The following is a 21,564-nucleotide window of genomic DNA, read 5'->3' as shown; positions in this document are numbered from 1 at the left end:
GACAATGAATTGTCACTGTTGTAAATTGTCAAAGGTACCTTTCGGATTCAAACTATTGCTGTTAGAATGTGTCTTCGTAAACTGAAAGAATCTTGTTTTATAGGTAACTGCATAAACGCACGTGGAACAAGTTTAAATTTGGTTCGCTGATTAGCGAACTAGGCTCCAGACTCGCGTTCGCGGCTTCGCGCCGTGATTCGCGCATGAGTGTGGAGGGCCCTTATCACTTTGTGTCTGTATGTGGAGAGCAAAGAATATAATACTCACCGCCTACGCCACACGCCACGTGAACAATAGATAATATTCCTGTGACTGTCATATTGATTCGTTCGGAAATGGGAAACTTAAAGTAGTAAGTGTAGTAACAGACGTTCGTACCGGTCGCGACCTATTCGTCCAATCTGATTAAATTGTCTCATCAAATGAGATGACGCAATGATGATGATGGTGTTGACGCAAAATCGAAATTAGCTCTCCTATCCCACTTGATTAAACCGATCAAATGGAAATGCGGATACAAGAATGCTAATTTTTGACGCTAGTACAATCTGGCAATAAAGAGTAGAAATTAAAAAGTAGCAACACGGTAGTGTAGTCCCTTTAAAATCAATCAGAAAAATGGGACGAAGCTAAGTGTTGCCACTTTTTAATTTCTACTCTTTTTTGCCAGACTGTATATGCGTTTGGCAATTTTTTAAACGCTCGAATGTCACTATAAATGTAAAGGGCCCTCCACACTCGTGCGCGAATCGCGGCGCGAAGCCGCGTAGTTTGGAGCGATTTAAAATTGGTTATTAAATTATGTACTTGTTAAATCACATTTAGAAACGGGTCTATCGCGAATTTATTTTGTTACCTTTATTTACCGACGTTTCGACACAGGTTTCACTGGTCGTGGTCGCGGCTAACTGACGTCCCAGCAAAATGTCAAAACAGAGATTTGGCAAGACTCGGGATGAGTAAAGAATGACATTTCCGCACGTGTATCGAACGACGTTTTTTAATACAGTTGCAAAAAAAAAAGCAACAAAAGCAAACAAGAAATGGAATTCGAAACTTTTATATTATTCATTCTGTGACACTGACATCATTGACATTCACATTATGAAGAGGTGTTTTTCTAGCTTTTATTCGACTAGAATAGATTTTGTTATTATTATTGAACCCACTTCAATGAAAGTTTTTTTTTCAAATGCATGTTCTATAAGACAGAAACAATTGTAAATATTAAAACATTGTACTATTATTACCTAAATATCGTTATTTACGATTATTTGTGTATCGTATATTTATAAAAACAATATCGAATGTTGCATTTGGAAACTTAAAACTATAAAACATTCTTGCAGTAAGAAAATACGCCTCTTCTTGACAGGCGTTCCGTTCCATTCAGACAACTTATTAAGAACGGTTTTTCAACATTAAAAAATAAACGTGTTATAATACTTATAATGATGAAGAGGTAAGTAATAAAATATGAAATATGCATTTTTTTTTATTCTTACATTAACAGTAGGTTTTTATGTTAATTACGACGTTTAAAAGAAACTAATATTAACACTCATCAATAAGTAGTCATGAATTGGAACAAGTAAATATTTAAAAAAATTGGAAAAGTAAAAAGCACTAGTTCGCAAAAACCAACTTTCCGCACGCTAAACAGCCACGAAAAGTAGCACTGTATTAAAATAGTTATTTGTTATACAAGGGTGCAAAGTTGTATTTTAACCGCGAGTGTTTCAACACACGAGAAGTAAAATACATTTGCACCCGTGTGTAACACAAAACTTTTCCCCTCACTATAGCGAGGAAAGTGCAACGTCCACAGGCGTTAGATCATCTTCATCACTGGAATCACTAATTTTTTTACGATATTATAACAGAAAACACTAGAAATTCTGATTTTTACGTGAGCCGGTGAGAAGAACAGTAAACATTTTGTTGACAATGTTGACATTTCTGTTCTGACGTATGAAATGTTAACGATGCGTTTTGAAATTGCATCGACTCAACTTGTGCGTTCAGAATTATATTTAACATCATTATAAAAAATCTAACGTTTCTTATGGAATTTTTAGGTTTATGACATAAAATTATTAAATAAAGCTAAATTTGGTATTTTTTATTAGATTCTCAAACCATTTATTTAATGATATCTAATATCGAACGAACCATTATCATGAGCGTTTAACGTTTTGTTATCTGTCAAGCTACTTAAACACGCTCCATCCAAGGTCAAATTACTTTCCCCACTAGTGGATAAAATGCGTTTTTCCCCGCTTGTTTTATAAAAGACGGCTTTCCGAGCTAGTGAGGGGAAAAAACTATTTTTTTAAACGAAGTTTTTTCATTTTTCATTTAATCATCTAGCTGCGTCTTTTTCTTGCGTTTGCTGCGATCCCGCTTGGGCCAGCCAGCGTCGCCGTGCACCCCGCGCAAGTGCACTTCCAAAGAGTGCTTGGTGGTGGACGTGCGCCCGCACATCGGACACGGAAATGAGCCGCGTATACCTAAATGTGCCTGAAAATAAAATAAATGGTCTTCTGCCTTTATGCCGAAGTTTTTTTGTCCGAATTTCACTTGCCAACCAACTTTTCGCAGATGACTACATTGGCAACCAACATTCGGCAATTTTGTAATATGATAACGTTTTATTATTATTTACAACGACGGGACTTAATCGCGTAAAATAAGTTTTAAATTTACCTCCGACGTTTCGAGGACGGCGTTGTCCCCGTGGTTTTGGAGAAGACTGGCTAAAGTTGACATCAACATCTTCTAGGCGCGCGAGTTTTTCGAACTACCCGCACTTGGTCTTGTCCCTAGTGCGCAAAACGTTCAAGTTAATAAACAAGACCAAGTGCGGGTAGTTCGAAAAACTCGCGCGCCTAGATGATGTTGAAGTCAACTTTAGCCAGTCTTCTCCGAGACCACGGGGACAACGCCGTCCTCGAAACGTCGGAGGTAAATTTAAAACTTGTTTTACGCGATTAAGTCCCGTCGTTGTAAATAATAATGAGTAAAAATCGTGAAAGTTTAAATCAGCGTTGTGATAACGTTTTACTTGGTAGAATTACACAATACACATACATAATACATTTCTTTTACCAAATCATTAAATCGGCTAAATATTTATTGATGCGACAAATAACGTCTAGTCATTTGAAAGTCAGGATTTTTTTAAATAACGAAAATATTTTTTTAATATTTTGTATTAAATGATGCGTTTGGAGAAGACTGGCTAAAGTTGACATCAACATCTTCTAGGCGCGCGAGTTTTTCGAACTACCCGCACTTGGTCTTGTCCCTAGTGCGCAAAACGTTCAAGTTAATAAACAAGACCAAGTGCGGGTAGTTCGAAAAACTCGCGCGCCTAGATGATGTTGAAGTCAACTTTAGCCAGTCTTCTCCGAGACCACGGGGACAACGCCGTCCTCGAAACGTCGGAGGTAAATTTAAAACTTTATCCTGGTTTCGTAGCTACCTTACTGGCAGACGCCAGCGTGTCAGAGTCGACGACAAGCTGTCCGACTGGTGTGAGCTTTCCGCTGGCGTCCCGCAAGGAGGAGTACTTTCGCCACTTCTTTTTTCTATTTTCATTAATGGTATCACGAAAGCACTTACGTCATCATACCATCTTTACGCGGACGACCTACAGATTTATGCAGCGGCTAATATAGATGATCTTGCTTCAATGATTACTCAAATCAATTCTGATTTAGAGTCCATACGGGATTGGGCGTGCAAATTCGGTTTGAAGATTAATGCCCAGAAGTCGCAGGCAATTGTCATTGGTGGCCCTTACTATGTAGCTAAGCTCTCAGACATGGTGATACCTGACATTTTTTTTGATGGGACTAAAATCCCCTTTTCCTCTACTGTCCGAAATTTGGGTGTCATCATGGACCAGACGCTTTCCTGGGAACCCCACGTGGCTGAGGTGAGTAAAAAAATTTTTGGTTCCCTACACTCTCTTCGACGACTTCAGAATTTCCTCCCTCTTCGTACCAAACTGACTCTTGCCCGCTCTCTCTTGCTCCCTCTACTAGACTATGGTGACATTGCGTTCTTGGATCTTAATGAGGAATTGCTGAATAAACTTGAGCGCTTACAAAATGTCTGTATCAGGTATGTGTATGGCCTCCGTAAATACGACCACATTTCTAATTTTCGTAAGCAGCTCGGGTGGTTACCGATCCGCCAGCGCAGGGATGTGCATGTTCTGTCGTTGCTTTTCAACATACTCTTCAACCCCTGTTCCCCATCTTACCTAACCGAGAGATTTAACTATCTGGCTGAAGGAAGTGATCACCGCTTACGTTCTAGTGCTAATCTTACGCTTGCTATCCCTTCGAATAAGTCTCGAACGTACGCAAATTCATTCACAGTGCGCGCGGTGAAGTTGTGGAACGAGTTGCCCCTGTCGCTCAAACGGTCCCGGTCTGTAGCGTCACTCAAAGTTAATCTGAAAAAGCTTTGGCTTTCCCACGAACTGTGATTTGGTTGAGTACTAATATATATATATATTATTTATATATTATATATATATTTATTTAATATTTATTTAGTACTATATATTTATGTATGCTAGTACATATTTATTTTATTGCATAATGCAATTGATGTATTTTAGTTATTCGTAGACGTTAATATTGTAGTTTTCCTTCTTAAATATTATTGTACGTTCTGTAAGTTTGTCTATCTATCTAATTCGAATTTTCCACTCATTTACTCTAAGGTTAGCTGGAAGAAATCCCTTATAGGGATAAGCTCGCCTTTGTACCTAAATTTATATGAATTTCATGTTATCAATTTTTGTTTTGTACAATAAAGTGATTTACTACTACTACTACTAAAACTTGTTTTACACGATTAAGTCCCGTCGTTGTAAATAATAATGAGTAAAAATCGTGAAAGTTTAAATCAGCGTTGTGATAACGTTTTACTTGGTAGAATTACACAATACACATACATAATACATTTCTTTTACCAAATCATTAAATCGGCTAAATATTTATTGATGCGACAAATAACGTCTAGTCATTTGAAAGTCAGGATTTTTTTAAATAACGAAAATATTTTTTTAATATTTTGTATTAAATGATGCGTTTGGAGAAGACTGGCTAAAGTTGACATCAACATCTTCTAGGCGCGCGAGTTTTTCGAACTACCCGCACTTGGTCTTGTCCCTAGTGCGCAAAACGTTCAAGTTAATAAACAAGACCAAGTGCGGGTAGTTCGAAAAACTCGCGCGCCTAGATGATGTTGAAGTCAACTTTAGCCAGTCTTCTCCGAGACCACGGGGACAACGCCGTCCTCGAAACGTCGGAGGTAAATTTAAAACTTGTTTTACGCGATTAAGTCCCGTCGTTGTAAATAATAATGAGTAAAAATCGTGAAAGTTTAAATCAGCGTTGTGATAACGTTTTACTTGGTAGAATTACACAATACACATACATAATACATTTCTTTTACCAAATCATTAAATCGGCTAAATATTTATTGATGCGACAAATAACGTCTAGTCATTTGAAAGTCAGGATTTTTTTAAATAACGAAAATATTTTTTTAATATTTTGTATTAAATGATGCGTTTGGAGAAGACTGGCTAAAGTTGACATCAACATCTTCTAGGCGCGCGAGTTTTTCGAACTACCCGCACTTGGTCTTGTCCCTAGTGCGCAAAACGTTCAAGTTAATAAACAAGACCAAGTGCGGGTAGTTCGAAAAACTCGCGCGCCTAGATGATGTTGAAGTCAACTTTAGCCAGTCTTCTCCGAGACCACGGGGACAACGCCGTCCTCGAAACGTCGGAGGTAAATTTAAAACTTGTTTTACGCGATTAAGTCCCGTCGTTGTAAATAATAATGAGTAAAAATCGTGAAAGTTTAAGTCAGTGTTGTGATAACGTTTTACTTGGTAGAATTACACAATACACATACATAATACATTTCTTTTACCAAATCATTAAATCGGCTAAATATTTATTGATGCGATAAATAACGTCTAGTCATTTGAAAGTCAGGATTTTTTTAAATAACGAAAATATTTTTTTAATATTTTGTATTAAATTAGATGCGTTTGAAATAGTGTATTTTGAAGTTGGTTGTCCAAACGTACAGTTGCTAACTGTTAGATTGGGAAATAATACGAATTATCGTGTTGATTTGCCGCTTGATCATTCGGCAAAATGAAACTATGCGCATAATTGGTTGCGAATTGACACTCGGCAATAGTTATTTACGATACAAGTGCGGAAAAGAGGAAATTCGAAACGAGTGGCGATAAATTAAAACACGATCGCAGGGAGTGTTTTTAATCGACACGAGTTGCGAATTACCTATTCGCACGTGTATCGTACAACGTTTTACAGTACATATGGCACTTTAAACTTTCGACATATGCACGAAAAGTGCTCTTTTACGCACTAGTTAGTGCGAGAAAATAGCACCATATGTACTGTAAAATAATTTTCGGCAATGATTTAGAAAACCTAATACATATAGTCAGGCCGAGATAACTCTGTAGCGATTTCGACAGCACATACTGCGCAAGTGTTATTAGAAACGCCAAACTTCTATGAAATACGACGTTGTAATAACACTTTCACAGTGTGCTATCAAAATCGCTGCAGAGACTCTAAATGTGACGCCCACGAGTGAAAATAGTGTTAGATTAAAATTTAAATCAATGTTTCAAGTTGGCTTGAAATAAAAGTTTAAGTAACTCACAGTGTTGTGATGTCGCTTCAAGTTCGACTTCGAGTTGAAGGCTCGCGGGCACTCGGGGCACTGGTGCGGCTTATCACTGCTGTGCGTGCGCACGTGATTCTGCACACACACACACACATAATAAGTGTTTAACTATGTAGTTATTTTTCGAAGACGACGAAACGCCGGATTTAGTGGGTAGGCGCCTCCCCCTCTTTTCTCAATGGAAAGAGCCGGGAGGTGAGTCCCACAAACCCCTCCAATATGGGCCCACCTCAGGTCAGGGGGACGATGCGTAACAGCATTCCCACACCGAAAAAAAAGTATTTTGGTCTCATTCATCTATTGTAAGTTAATGTTTGAATCATGTGTCGCCCTCAAATGTACTATAGTCCTAGACCTCCGGCCGTCCTAGTCTGGGACCGGTCTGAAAACCAGCGCCGGGCATCTCGGCCCGGCACACGCTGAGACTGGAAACCCTTTGCCCAATTGATTGTACTTATAAATTGATAATTGTTTTTCTTATTCTTGTTTTATGTAATTTTATTTTATTTTCTTTTGTACTTCTTGATAATGTGGCAATAAACAATTCTTATTCTTATAGTTAAGGTGATTCGTGGGCGAGCAACAACTGTACTTACTGTTAGATTATGCGGCCAGCCGAATGTCTTCGGGCAATGTGGACAAGCGTAAGGCTTCACGGCGAGGTGTGAGCTCATGTGGTACGCGAAGTTTGTTGGGCTCTGTCACAAAATAGAATATGAAATAAGATACTATGTCAAAATAGGTAAGTATTTTTAATGAACAAAGATGTTGTTCAACCCCTAGTGTCAAAAGCGAGTTAAAAAAATGGAACCTTGAGTGTTCAATTTCAAATTTAATTTGCAACCAAGTAGATACACTAGACTTATATTGACCGGGATATAGACCGTGATTACCTTTTGTATTATTTGTGAGCTCCCGGTCTATATCCCGGTCAATATAAGTCTAGTGAAACTAACCGTGAATCATTCAAAACTCAAGTAGGCTAGGCTAGGTAGGTACATACATAACTACTAGGACCCGGTTAGGGCTTAGCAAAGTAGGGCTTAGAGTTGCGTTGCCAGGGTTTCGGGGTAAAGTCAAATATCGACTTACCACAATAGCGCCGCACTGCTCGCACATACACGGCTTAGGCTTGTTCAAGCTTTTCTTGTATTCGCGCAGACGCGGCGCTAGGGCGTACGGCCGCCCGAGGTGCTTGCGGCGGCTGTGCGTGATTAACGCCGCCGCATTTGAAAATGCCACGTTGCACTGTTTGTTCAAATCATATTTTATATTTAAAAAAATACTTATTATTAAATTATTCTTTATTTCTTATTAATAAAAAACTGACCTTTCTAAATATTAGTAATAATTAATAATATAATGTTTCATTGAAAATGCCCCTGTAACCGGGACCGGGACAGCTCGACAGTCGACATATTTCCCTCAGTCTCATTTCGTAACTAAATTTGGTAACTAGTTCCGAAATTGAAAAAGTTCCCCATTCATAACCCGCTACCAACTGATGAAAGGCGCAGTTAAAGGGTTAAAGAGGTATTTCCCGTTCGATATATGGATATTACGTATCATTTTATGATTAATACCTATATGTACCGTATCTGCAGTACAATTCCATAAGTCTAGTGAAATAGGTATTGAAGTAGAACTGTGTCACTTTGTAAAATTCTTAATCCATAATAATATTATAAATGCGAAACTGTATCTGTCTGTCTGTCTGTCTGTTACCTCCTGACGCCGTCACATTTTTTGGGGACAAAAAACAATACAACCAAAAATAATTTTGACCCATTTACCAAAATATACTAAACGGGTCCAAACGAATTTAATCTGAAAAAAAAAATCAGTTAAAAAACTACGGCGTTGAACACATAATAAAAAAAACATTTTTAAAAGAAAACTTCTACAACTGTTGCTAAACACATACCACTTCACAATGATGTGACTCGGTGGGATGCATCTCCTCAACATGTTCCTGTAGCGCGTCCTCGCTCGCACAGTTCTCGCCGCACTGCTCGCACGGCCGCAGGTCTGTGTGCTCGCCGGCCGTGTCTGTGTGTGTGTTCAGCGCCGAGACACTATTGAACTCGGCTGAGCAGATAGTGCATATGAACTTTTGCAATTTCTGAAAGACAATAAAATCAGCGAAACAGTAAGGTAGGTTTTTAAAAAGTTCGAATAGTAAGTAGAACGCTATTTTTTATTATTTGGTTATATCTGCAATATCGGCGGATAATAGTTGAATGAAATATGAAACGGATGATGTAAACCTTGGAAGGATCAAATCAATTTATTACATGTCAAAGATAAATCCGTTTATGACGCTAAAGTACTTGTTAAGAAATGGCTAGCCAGTTTAACCTATGACGAGACAGAGAAAATTGTACAAATTAGAAATTACTAAAATATGAGATGCAAACAAGCTGAATTTAATTATTTTTAGTTTACTTCCGATAGCTTGTAAATCTGTGTAGTTTTAGAATTTTTAGTCCTAGTTAACCTAACATTAAGTAAAATTGTCAACCGGTTATAACACTCTTTGTTACAACTACCTACTGTTTTTGGTCCCCGCGATACAGGCGCGCCTAGTGCGGGTACCAAAGTTAATCTTACACGAATTGTAAACTCTTAGTTAATAAATATTTTTTCATTTTCATTTTCAAATTGCTTAATATTATTGGGAATTATGGTGATGGCCGAGAACCTTAACATTATTTAAAGCTGAACTATTATTTAAAGCTGAAAGCTGGTCACTCTTGCAACAGTTCTGCCATAAGAGATTATTGTTCTTCCTCTACCGTCCATAACCCTTGAAGTGGTAGGGACCGGCTGCCGAACGATTTGTCATTTAAATTTGGAATTTGATTAATTAAAATAAAATCGAAATTCCTTCAACTCAAAAATTACGTATACCACTTCAACTTCAAAAATCATTTATTCAAGTGGGCTTAATAATAAATTAATAAGCACTTTTGACAAGTCGTACAAAACATAATTACAAAAAAAAAAAAAACAAAAAAAATGTAATAGAAATAAGATCATACTTAGCGTACAATCTATTAGTGTAGATTAGGCTAAGTCTGAAAGGAGTTAAATTTCTTTTTTTGAAATAAACAGTTAAAATTAAAAAAAAAAAAATTAAGTAAATATGTGCCATTTTTAACCAAAAGAAGCTAAAAAAGGATACTTATTGTCGCTTGTTAGTAAGGCGCTATTTCCATATAGCTTCAATTAGAAATTAATCTTATCAACAAGCTACAATGTGGTACCTTTTGGTTGAAAACGTCACATATTACAATCATTAATATAAAAAAAAAGAGAGAGAAAGAAGAGAGAGAGAGAGAGAAAGAGAGACAAGAAGAAAAGAGAGAGACGTAGGTAAGCTACGTGAGAGGATAATCCAGCCTATTACCACGTCATGTATCCGCCTTCTGTGTTGCCTGAGGCCGTGGTCGCCAACGAACGTCTCCCCGCAGTCGACGCAGTCCAGGTTCCGCTCGGGGTGCGCTAGCCGCAAGTGGTTTAAACACGACGTGCTCCTTCTGAGAGACAATCAATGGTTAATAATAATTATATAATAATAAACCATATATTTCAGGCAAAGCCCATAAAAGTGTTAGTAATTAGGTACATGTACAAAACTTACAAGACTATTGTTAAGAGGCCGGTGTCGATTTTAGTCGCAAAAATGTAAAATTGATAGATTTAGTCGGCGAAATTGTACACCTTTTCTCACCTAATTGAAATAACAAGTACTGGTTTCTATTAGCTCGTCTTCTTATCTTGCCTTTTATCAGATCAATTTTTTGAAAACAGACTCACTTAATTAGTATTGAACGCGCGAAAAGCACTGATTTTGTCGCTCTTATTTGTAAATTTCGTAAAGTTTGAACTGCTAAAAATTGTAAATTTGTATTACACATATTCTGTACTTGACCTTTATCAGATTACATTTTTATTATATGACTTAGAGTTCGAGGAAATGAAAGTTAAACGAATTCAATTTTCTCCAGAAATTACTTCAAAACAAGTGACAGTTTCTCTGAAAATCGACTTAATTTCAACGTAATTTTGATACTTAAACAATCTACAACATTTGCTGAAACTATTTTTATTCATCAATTTGTATAATTTACCACCATAATTTTTTGATGAATTTTTAAAAACTGCCCCTCTTCATATATTAACGGTGACGCACGCTCGCGACCTCATTATTAAAAGGCAAGATGAGAAGACGTGCTAATAGAAACCAATACTTGTTATTTAGATATTACGTAACAAAACGTGTATAATTTCAACGACTAAATCTATCAATTTTAAATTTTTGCTCCAAAATCGACACCGGCCTCTTAATAATTATTTAGTAATACAGAACTAAGTTACAAACACAGACACAACTTAACTTGGGACCAAATAAAATTAGTTCATTAAAAAAAAAAAACATTTAGACGCATAATGCCAAAAACGCTAAACGCCATTCATACGCGAACCGCCAAAGACGTGGAATGCCAAAGCTGTATAAAATATATGAAAATATTTAGGGTGCGTTGGGGTAATTGAAGCGTTTTTTATGAGGGGTAAGACAAAAAAAACCCGTATGGCACAGCATTACCGACGACTTTTCATTTTATTTATTTATTTGATTGTATTATTATTATTTTCATGTGTTACTTATATTTTTAATTGTAATGTTGTAATGTTATACATATATGAGCCAAATAGCTTGAAATAAATGAATTTTAATTTAATCTTACCCCTCATAAAAAACCCTTCAATCTTACCCCAACGCAGGGTGTTATTTTTATAGTTTCCGTAATGCTTTTAGCCGTCCGTAACGGATTTTTTTGTCTTACCCCTCATAAAAAACCCTTCAATCTTACCGCAACGCACCCTATTTTATTTTTATAGTTTCCGTAATGCTTTTAAAGTCGTCCGTAATGCTTTGGAATACGGTTTTTTTTTGTCTTACCTCTCATAAAAAACCCTTTAATCTTACCCCAACACACCCTATTTTATTTTTATAGTTTCCGTAATGCTTTTAGTCGTCCGTAATGCTTTGGAATATGGTTTTTTTTTCTTACCCCTCATAAAAAACCCTTCAATCTTACCGCAACGCACCCTGAATATTTTCATTTGTGTTTTGAAGTACTAAATACTCGTATTACTATATATGTTTTTTTTTTAATAATAAATATTATAGGACACAGAAAAATGAAAAAGTGAAAAATACTACCTATAGTAGACTTAGAAAATGTTAAAGTGAAAAATACTTAGTCCGTCGAATAGTGAACTCACAATGGTCTTAAGCGCCATAAACCCTATTGATGCTTAAGTATTGACATGCCAATCTCCGCATTTTAAAAAGTTTCCAAAAACTGGATCGACAAAATAATTCTATTTAATCATAGAATCTGGTCACAAAATTTCACGAGAATCGGTTGAGAATTGCGACCTGTAGAGGAGAACATCCGGACATAAAAGCAACGTGCCCGAGTTAAAATGGAGACCTTCGCTAACGCTTAGGTCAATAAAATATTTTCCCCTCACTAGCTCGGAAAGCCGTCTTTTATCCTTTAAAAGAAGCGGGGAAAACGCATTTTATCCACTAGTGGGGAAAGTAATTTGACCTTGGATGGAGCGTGTTTAAGTAGCTTGACGATAACAAAACGTAAAACGCTCATAATAATGGCTCGTTCGATGTTAATTATCATTAAATAAGTGGTTTGAGAATCTAATAAAAAATACCAGATTTAGCTTTATTTAATGATTTTAAGTCATAAACCTTAAAATTCCATAATAAACGTTTATTTTTTAAATAATTATGTTAAATATAATTCTGAACGCACAAGTTAAGTCGATGCAATTTCAAAACGCATCATTGACATTTCATACGTCAGAAATGTCAACATTGTCAACAAAAATTTTACTTAAAAACTTCCCACGTAAAAGTACAGAATTTCGAGAGTTTTTTGTTATAATATCGTACAAAAATGAGTGATTCCAGTTGATGAAGATGATCTAACGCCTGTGGATGTTGCACTTTCCTCGCTATAGTGAGGGGAAAAGTTTTGTGTTACACACGGGTGCAAATGTATTTTTCCCCTCACTAGCTCGGAAAGTCGTCTATTATCCTTTAAAACAAGCGGGGAAAAACGCATTTTATCCACTAGTGGGGAAAGTAATTTGACCTTGGATGGAGCGTGTTTAAGTAGCTTGACAGATAACAAAACGTAAAACGCTCATAATAATGGTTCGTTCGATATTAATTATCATTAAATAAATGGTTTGAGAATCTAATAAAAAATACCAAATTTAGCTTTATTTAATAATTTTAAGTCGTAAACCTTAAAATTCCATAAGAAACGTTAGATTTTTTATAATGATGTTAAATATAATTCTGAACGCACAAGTTGAGTCGATGCAATTTCAAAACGCATCGTTGACATTTCATACGTCAGAACAGAAATGTCAACATTGTCAACAAAATTTTTACTGTTCTTCTCACCGACTCACGTAAAAATCAGAATTTCTAGTGTTTTCTGTTATAATATCGTAAAAAAATTAGTGATTCCAGTGATGAAGATGATCTAACGCCTGTGGATGTTGCACTTTCCTCGCTATAGTGAGGGGAAAAGTTTTGTGTTACACACGGGTGCAAATGTATTTTACTTCTCGTGTGTGTGTGTAACACTCGCTACGCTCAGGATTCTATTTTAGAACAACTCGCTTCGCTCGTGGTTCAACTATAGAATCCTTTCGCTTGCTCATGTTTCAATTCCACACTCGCGGGTAAAATACAACTTTGCACCCTTGTATAACAAATAACTATTACTTCACGTGTGTTAAAACACTCGCTACGCTCAGGATTCTATTTTAGAACCACTCGCTTCGCTCGTGGTTCAACTATAGAACCCTTTCGCTTGCTCGTGTTTCAATTCCACACTCGCGGGTAAAATACAACTTTGCACCCTTGTATAACAAATAACTATTTCATTTGTGTTAAGAATTATTTTAGTTTATAATTTGTAAAGTATTCACACTGCTTTACAAATATAAACTAAAATAATTCTTAAAAAGTCGTGCGAATTCGGCCTCCGCCAATGTCACTTTTTCTTTAGTATATGACACCTCTTTAAGTATAAATCACTATTCAGTCCAACCTATGAAAGCGACAGGGTATGGAAGTGCCACTATAAGCGTCATATGGATTTAGACCCGGTAAATAACTTATAATATGAACTCACATGAAGGTCTTCAAGCAATGTGGGCACTCGTAGGTCTTGCCCGTGTGCGTAGCGTGGTGCTTGATCGCTTGTCCCCTGCGTCACACGTTAAAGAACATTTAGGCTAAGCGTATGCTGAGACGCAGGCGACGCAGTTCCACGCAGCGCAGCGCAGAGCAGATTTTGTAAAGTGTGGAACGTGCTTTAGCTACGCACGCTGCGGCGCAAGGACGTTCCATATTTTACTAAATCTGCTCTGCGCTGCGCTGCGTCGCCTGCGTCTCAGCAAGCCTACGCTTAGCCTTAGGGCAGGGGTCAGCAACCCCAGGCCGCGAGCCGCTTAAATTAAAATAACAATAATAATAAGCCCGCAGGGCAGCTTGTGGCGAGCTGTTGGGGAGTGACGACCCCACGGACCCGAGTGCTCCAGAGAGTCGGTCAGGGTCTCCGTCTCTGGCGTGTCTTCGTCGGTCGGAGTGGACCCCAAGGGGGCCCGCAGGACTCTCAGCTCTGGCTTGCCTTCATTGGCCGTCCAGAGGGGAGTCGTAAGAGCTATATGCTCCAGGGGTGGAAGTGTTAAAGGGCATAACGCCGCGAGTAACTTCGGAGAAAGCGCAGCACACCTCTCGACACCCCTGAGCCGCTCACGCCGGTGTTGCGCCTGGCCTTCTTTACGATGGCGCATCAGGTGCCCATCTTGCGAGTGGCGAGTCACCGCCTGCCTCGATAGCACTGTATAGCACAATGTTATGGCAGGTTTCCGGAACTCTTAGCAATAGCCCAGTATTATATTCCACCTAAATTTAAGCCATAGACCAGGACTCTTTACACTTTTCTATAATAGCTCCCAATGCCTACTGAAACCGGTTTACGGGTATCTATTTATGTACCCGTGAATGGGTTCCAGCAGGCGTTCTACATGACATCAAAACTCTCCAAACGGCCTCTACGTGTTGGATCTATATCCCCACGCACGCCTTATAAATGACCGGGCCTGAAAACCCGAGAATTTGTAACGGAGATACAAATAATAATAATTGTTAATTACAAATATACTTAAATTACTATGTTAGTACCTAAACTAAGATGTTGGGAGGTCCAGTGCCTAATTAGTGCACTGTCCCATCTCCCTGCCACGACGGCGTACCTGCACGAGGGCGTACCCTTAAAGCCACAGTCTCCTGGCCGTCGTGGCATTGAGCTCATTAAACGACTAAAACAATCACATTTTCTGGTCTCTTAAACCACTGAAAACACCATTTTCGGCTCTTTGACATTCCTAAAATTAACGATTTCTACTGCGGTTCAGTCTTCTCAAAAGGTTGCCGACCCGATATTTAGGGAAAATGTCAAGGTTGCCAAATACAAATAGTCTAAGTTCAAACACATTTTTTGAGGATATGAGTATGGATTATTTTCGCTAAACTACGTCCAAATTATAATCCGGTTTATATGTCTGCTACTACGTTGTGTAAAATTTCTGATGTGTAAATTATTTATAAGCAAATGGACTGATTCGGTACTGAAATAAAGCTTATTGTAGCGAGCATATGTTACGTTGAATAGCGCAGCATATTTCGCAGGTGTATGTTTTCAATCGTAAACCCATACGCCCGCGATACATGTTGCTCTTAGATATTAAATTAACTAACTTGTGTCTGGAGACGAAGTTGCACGCATTGCAAATGTACTTCAGTTGGTGCCGCTTCTGGTGTATATAGAGGGAGTGGCGCGTGTAGTACGAAGTGCAGATCTCACAGGAGTACGGACCGTTGCTCTAAAATTAAATATTTAAGTATTTTAAAAATGCTGTTGTATCTACTATATTTTTGGCTTGTTTTATATGAATTTATATGTAAGTCTCTTTCGTTTCATTCTAATTTTCTAGCTTTAATAATAAAATACTTGTAGGATAGTCAGAAAAATCTTACAAAGCGATATACAACTCCCCAATTCCCAAATGCAAACAGTTATAGCAAAGATAGATATAACTCCGTAATAGATGGATACAGTCTAAGGAAAAAACGAGCCTCGAAAATCACGAAAATTTGATTCTCGATCAGAGGGCGCCACTTATTTAATTTATTTAATCGTATGCCGCGCTGCGATAGGACTTTACAGCCATCAACGGCGATGCAGGACCCCATAAACCCACAAGCGCCACAACAAGCATCTACAACAGATGATGTGGCCAATGATGATGGCGTATATACATAAACATTCTTTATAAAATTGGATAATAGTCTGAATAAGATAATTATAAGTCCACATTCAGGGTCCTTTGTTATTTAACAATTTTAACCCATATCAGTGAAAGAACATGGGTCAAAATCATATAAAAATAATTAATGCAAATAAAAAAAATCATTTATCCATATTTAAATACATTTTATCGTATTTTTATAAATCTTCATTTTTAGTTTTAAAGTGTGTAGATAGATAGCAATGAATTTACTGTGGTTACAAAATTTACTATGACAGTACCGCTCTATCCTATTATATCCTCTTTGCCATTACCCATTCAATCGTCTGTATCTCATCAAAATCGAAACCTTGGTTCATCATTCATCAATTCATCCTTAACCTAATATGGGGTGCACTTGGCTTCGGCCCGTGTATCCCATTTAGCCAGTATTCCCAGAATACTGAGAATTATAAATAAACGTATAAATAATAATGATAATGTCCTCCTCGCCGTGTCCGACGACGGCGACTCCAACTGTAACACGGTTGTACAATAAAGAACTATCTTATCTTATCTTATCTTACTGCTAGCTAGCTTTACGGCCTCTTAAACGATTTCCATAGTAAGTCGTGTCCGCCGTGTGAGCAGCCGCAACGGCAGGCCTGAGCGTACTCACCGGGCTGTGCCTGGCGCGGTGATTATTGTAGGCAGACTCCACGCCAAACCCTTTCCCGCAGTCCTCGCACTTAAAATGCGACATCAGGTAACTCTCGGACTTTTTGCGTGTTGCGATCTCTTCCAGTTGCTCTTCCTATAATAGAAAATGAAGAGTTACGCACAATTTTCATTATACTTGCGAGAACATTAAACCTCTTTTTCATTAACCCGCTACAAGCCTCAATTAACTAATAATCGTTGATCTGTCATATTGACTGGTGTATTTGTATAGGGTTCAACTGACTATCAGTCCGCCGGACGGACCATAGCGGCCTGTCAGAAAATTTGACAGTTCCGAACAACTGACAGGCCAATATCGTCCGGCGGACTGATAGTCAGTGGGCCCCTTAAGAAAGATAAAACATTAATTACAGATATAGTGCATAATTATTTTCCATCGTATTTTCACGGAATCGTACGATCGTGTCTTGCTATTTCAGTCACTCTCGGTACAAAAAGTACTGACTGAGGTTGACTGAAGTAGCATGACAAATACGAACGTTTCCGAGAAAATACGATGGAAAACAATTATGCACTACATCTGTACTAAGACTCCACTGTCGGCCTGTCTGTCACCAGGCTGTATCTCATGAACCGTGATAGCTAGACAGTTGAAATTTTCACAGATGATGTATTTCTGTTGCCGCTATAACAACAAATACTAAAAAGTAAGAAGCCCTTGGTGGGCGAGACCGACTCACACTTGTCCGGTTTTTTTGCTGAACGTAACGTGGAATATAGTGTATAGTTTTATTTTTAACAGTTCTTATTCTTACCTTGCTCAAAGTGACAATTTCAAGATCGTAGGTACTCTCAAATGTGGCAGGAATAAATCTAGGTCGCTTTCGCTTATTGTTCCCGCTTTTCATTACATTCTTTTTACATTCTGTCCGTGTTACGTTTGGGACTTTTTTTCTTTTCATTTTTACGTCTTCTATTTTTTCATGCACTTCATAGTAAATATTATCATTATTACCGGATTTTTCACCAACTTTTAATTCAATTTTATCGTCTTTTACTTCAATCATCATCATTTTCGGTGTTTCTGCATTTTCTTTTTTCATTTTCATTAGATTATTATCAAAATCCATACTTTGATTATATACACTCCCAACTTTTAAGACCATATTTTCCTTCACTGGAAATGCAGTCATTACTGTATTCTCTTTTTCTATTTTCATTAGATGATTATCAAAATCCATACTTTTATTACAGAACGGTTCGATTTTTAGGACCATATTTTTCTTTACTGGAGTTTCAGTTGCCTCTGTTTTCATCAGATTTTTATCAATATCCATACTTTCATTAAAGACACGTTCGATTTTTAAGGCCATATTTTGCTTTACTGTGTCTCTTTTGCGGGTTTTTTTAGTCTTAAAGGTATTTTTTATAGCCTTTATATTATCAATTTTTCTTTTGTTGAATATACCATCTTTTAAAACAATTTCATACTCAAAATCGTCACCGATTTCATTTATATCTTCTAGTATTTCAGGTTTCATTTCAGGATAAGCTTCATTAATGCCATCTATTGACAGAATGTGTTCATCATGTTCATTGTGTAAATCCTCCGGAAGTAAATCTATTGTTTTGATTTCAGTTTGGGTTAAGTTGAGCGACCGGTGAGGGAGTTGGTATTTGCGAATATAATCTGTATCCAGCTAGAAAACAAATAACACAGGTTACTAAAAAACTAATAATTTAAGCATGTTGGTTTAAGCTGACAGTGTAATTTTGCTTTTAGAGGAGCGGTTTTTTGGCGGGTTTGTGTGATTTTTAATAAATAGTAAATCTTGCTTTTACAAATACTGATAAGAAATTTGTTTCACATATTTAAAAATCCATAATTCGTTCGTAATCAACATACGCATCCAAAACGCCCTGCGGTGCAGTACAACCCTTCACAAATTGTTGGCGTCCGGGCTTCTAGGTAGACATATGAAGTTACGGATATACAAAACCGTTATACGGCCTATCCTTATGTATGGTTGTGATGCCTGGACTCTAACACTGAATTAGAATCCTGCGTAACTTGCAGGAAGTTATTATTATTATTATTTGTAATGCAGGCAGGCAAGTTGCGCAGGATCGGGACAGGTGGCACACTCTCATTTCGGAGGCCAAGATTCTCTTTGGATCACTGAGCCAAAATAGTTAGTTATAATTCGTTAGTTTATCTAAGCTGCCTTAGATGAAATAAAACGATTGAAATAGTTACCGCTCCCTTGCGCAGTGTGGGTGTAAGTTGCTTCAGTGTGCGGACACACATGTCACTGAAGGACGAGCATTTGAGGAGCAGCATGAGGCAGTACGCGCACAGGTACTGCGGCAGCCCGTCCCTGGACACCTACAATCACACATCACGGATGTACAGCAACTCAATTGCCTGCCCATAATAACTTCTTCTAGACAGTAAACTTATAAATTCTTTTTTAAATATTAACCAAGAATGTTTGCTGTTTTAAACTTTAAAAAGTGACTATGTATAATAATAAACAAATAATAATAATCTGTTCAATCTCTCCACACGTCACCAATAATCGCATGCAATTGCAATACATTACAGCATTTGTCTGTCAGCAATTATCTGAAATTGCATACCATCTGTTACAACATCCATAGACATAGGATGATGTGTGTTATGTATAGACAATGGGGGTAGGTTTTGACATTTGGGTACAAAGTGGGGTAGTTGTGAAAAGTCAGTCTGTCAACGCGAACCTGACCCATGCCAGTGTCTGGACCCCTAAACTGTGAGTTATATTAATGTGCAATCTATACTTTAAAATAATGTACAGTCGCCATCAGATATATCGGAGCGGCCGAGGTGTTCACAATATCTGAACACGCACTCTAACGCCCAGACAATAGAGGCGTGTTCAGATATTTGTGAGCGCGTTGGCCGCTCCGATATATCTGATGGCGACTGTTCTAGTGTAGGTAATACTGCACTACATTATTACTATAGATCTCACCACCGCGCTGGCCACGACATTGCGCGACTAGCTTAGGCTAAGGCGACAACCATTGGTGGGAACGAAAGGTCCGATCTCTGTGTCTCGCTCCAACCTATGGTTCTCGTCTTAGCCTAAAGCGAGGTTTAGACTAGCAAGAACTTGCATGCAATTTACGTTACATTGCATACTACTGAGGTAAACTGCATTGAAAAGTTTGATCAGATACCGCAATGTAATGAAAATTGCATGCAAGTTCTTGCTAGTCTAAACCTCACTTAAGCTAGTTGCGCAATGTCGTGGCCAGCGTACGGGGCTGACATCGTCACTAAGTGACGAAACCCCATCCTTAAAAAAAATAGATTTAAAAAAAAAACATCCCTAGATGCCTTAATACTTACAGGAGTCCCAGAGATGCGAGTAAAGGTATCAGCGAGTTTATATTCGTGAATATTGTACAGTCTACAATCCAACATTAAACAAACTCGGCAGCACAACAACTCGTGCTGTAGTAGCGAATTTATTTGTGTTCTGTTCATTGTCGTGTACATGTTTCACTTAACTTGAATACATCCCGTTTGCTTTAGTATTATGACTTGAATTTTATTATAATACTGAAAAACAAACGCATGTTCAACAAGGCAATTTATAGCTGTGACCATAGATAATGTGGATATTTTTCCTGTGACTGTCGTCTGTCATTATCTCATTGATTCGTTCGGAAATCGGAAACTTAAAGTAGTAACAGACGTTCGTACCGGATCGCGCTCTTTTTCGTCCAATCTGATTAAATTGTCTGATCAAATCAGATGGTGTTGACGCAAAATCGAAATTAGCTCGCCTATCCCACTAGCCGCTCCAGACTACGCGGCGCGAAGCTGCGAACGCGAGTGTTGAGTCGATTTCGCCTAGGAGGATAAAACCAAACGGAGTAGCCATTAACAGGCGTTCCCCTCTGTCGAAAATATCATACACAATGTATGGACTGACGTTTATCTGACATGGCTATTTTGACCTCAGAATAATGACTAAAGCAAAGAAGCCGGGCAAAAATAAAAGCTTGGTAAAAGATATCGTATTCACAACACGTTATTACTTTTTGTCTATGAGTGAGTGAGACAACAATCCGCAAATTCTTTCGTTTTTTTCAGTATTGTCATAAGATAAACTGAGGGAAATGTCAAATGGTCCTATGTGGTTCTATAATATAATCCAGCCAAATAAAATATATGTTCATTATTTCACAGTTAGGTGACATCTGTAACAACTTGATATAGTCGTATTATTTTAGTTGAAATATTTCGGGATGTTTCAGCGGTCATCTTGGTTTATTTTAATTATATTTTTGCTATTCCTGAAAGATTGTTGGAAAACGTGCTGAGTTTTTTTTAATAATGGTTTGAAGTTCCCTTTGTGATAATGTCTTGTGTGATCGAGGGCTGTAAATCGCATACATGAAGAAAAGAAAATACGCTCGAACCGATAACCTTTAATCGGTGAGTTTTGTTCAATTTTGAAGAAATTAATTTATAGGACCTGACCCTAAACATAGAAATCGATATGTTGTTTATGTAATTATTACTTGCATTCAAGTCTATATAGATTTTTGCATATATTTTCGAACTTTTCTGCTAAGTATGAAAGGTTATATTTTTGGCATAGTGATGTAGCGACCTCAGATCAATAACCTATCGACATTTACAGCTTTCTTATAGTTTGGCCCAGGACTGTCT

The 21,564-nt window shown here is 37.7% G+C and overlaps 1 protein-coding gene across 1 annotated transcript; it reads right to left on the bottom strand.

Moving 5' to 3' along the window:
* Positions 1–1,811: 1,811 nt before the first annotated feature.
* On the bottom strand, positions 1,812–20,473 carry LOC134753152 (zinc finger protein 267-like). The gene is made up of 12 exons (XM_063688941.1): positions 20,233–20,473; positions 19,096–19,224; positions 17,654–18,538; positions 16,837–16,971; positions 15,628–15,752; positions 13,997–14,071; positions 10,165–10,294; positions 8,680–8,877; positions 7,848–8,003; positions 7,352–7,453; positions 6,732–6,830; positions 1,812–2,520 (listed from the first exon to the last, which is right to left on the bottom strand). Exons 1-12 carry the CDS (start codon positions 20,380–20,382, stop codon positions 2,359–2,361), a joined length of 2,346 nt encoding a protein of 781 aa, XP_063545011.1. The 5' UTR covers positions 20,383–20,473; the 3' UTR covers positions 1,812–2,358.
* Between the last annotated feature and the right edge of the window lie 1,091 nt (positions 20,474–21,564).

Source organism: Cydia strobilella, chromosome 26 (genome assembly GCF_947568885.1).
Source record: "Cydia strobilella chromosome 26, ilCydStro3.1, whole genome shotgun sequence".
Classification (NCBI taxonomy): domain Eukaryota; kingdom Metazoa; phylum Arthropoda; class Insecta; order Lepidoptera; family Tortricidae; genus Cydia; species Cydia strobilella.
The sequence above is the reverse complement of the archived record's forward strand: the minus strand, read 5'-3'. Positions and strand labels throughout refer to the sequence as shown.

Coding starts and splice junctions, on each gene's coding strand:
- LOC134753152 (XM_063688941.1), bottom strand. CDS start 20,382: ATGTACACGACAATGAACAGAACACAAATAAATTCGCTACTACAGCAC. Junction 18,539..19,095: donor CCACACTGCGCAAGGGAGCG/GTAACTATTTCA, acceptor TTTGTTTTCTAG/CTGGATACAGATTATATTCG. Junction 7,454..7,847: donor AGCAGTGCGGCGCTATTGTG/GTAAGTCGATAT, acceptor ATTTTGTGACAG/AGCCCAACAAACTTCGCGTA.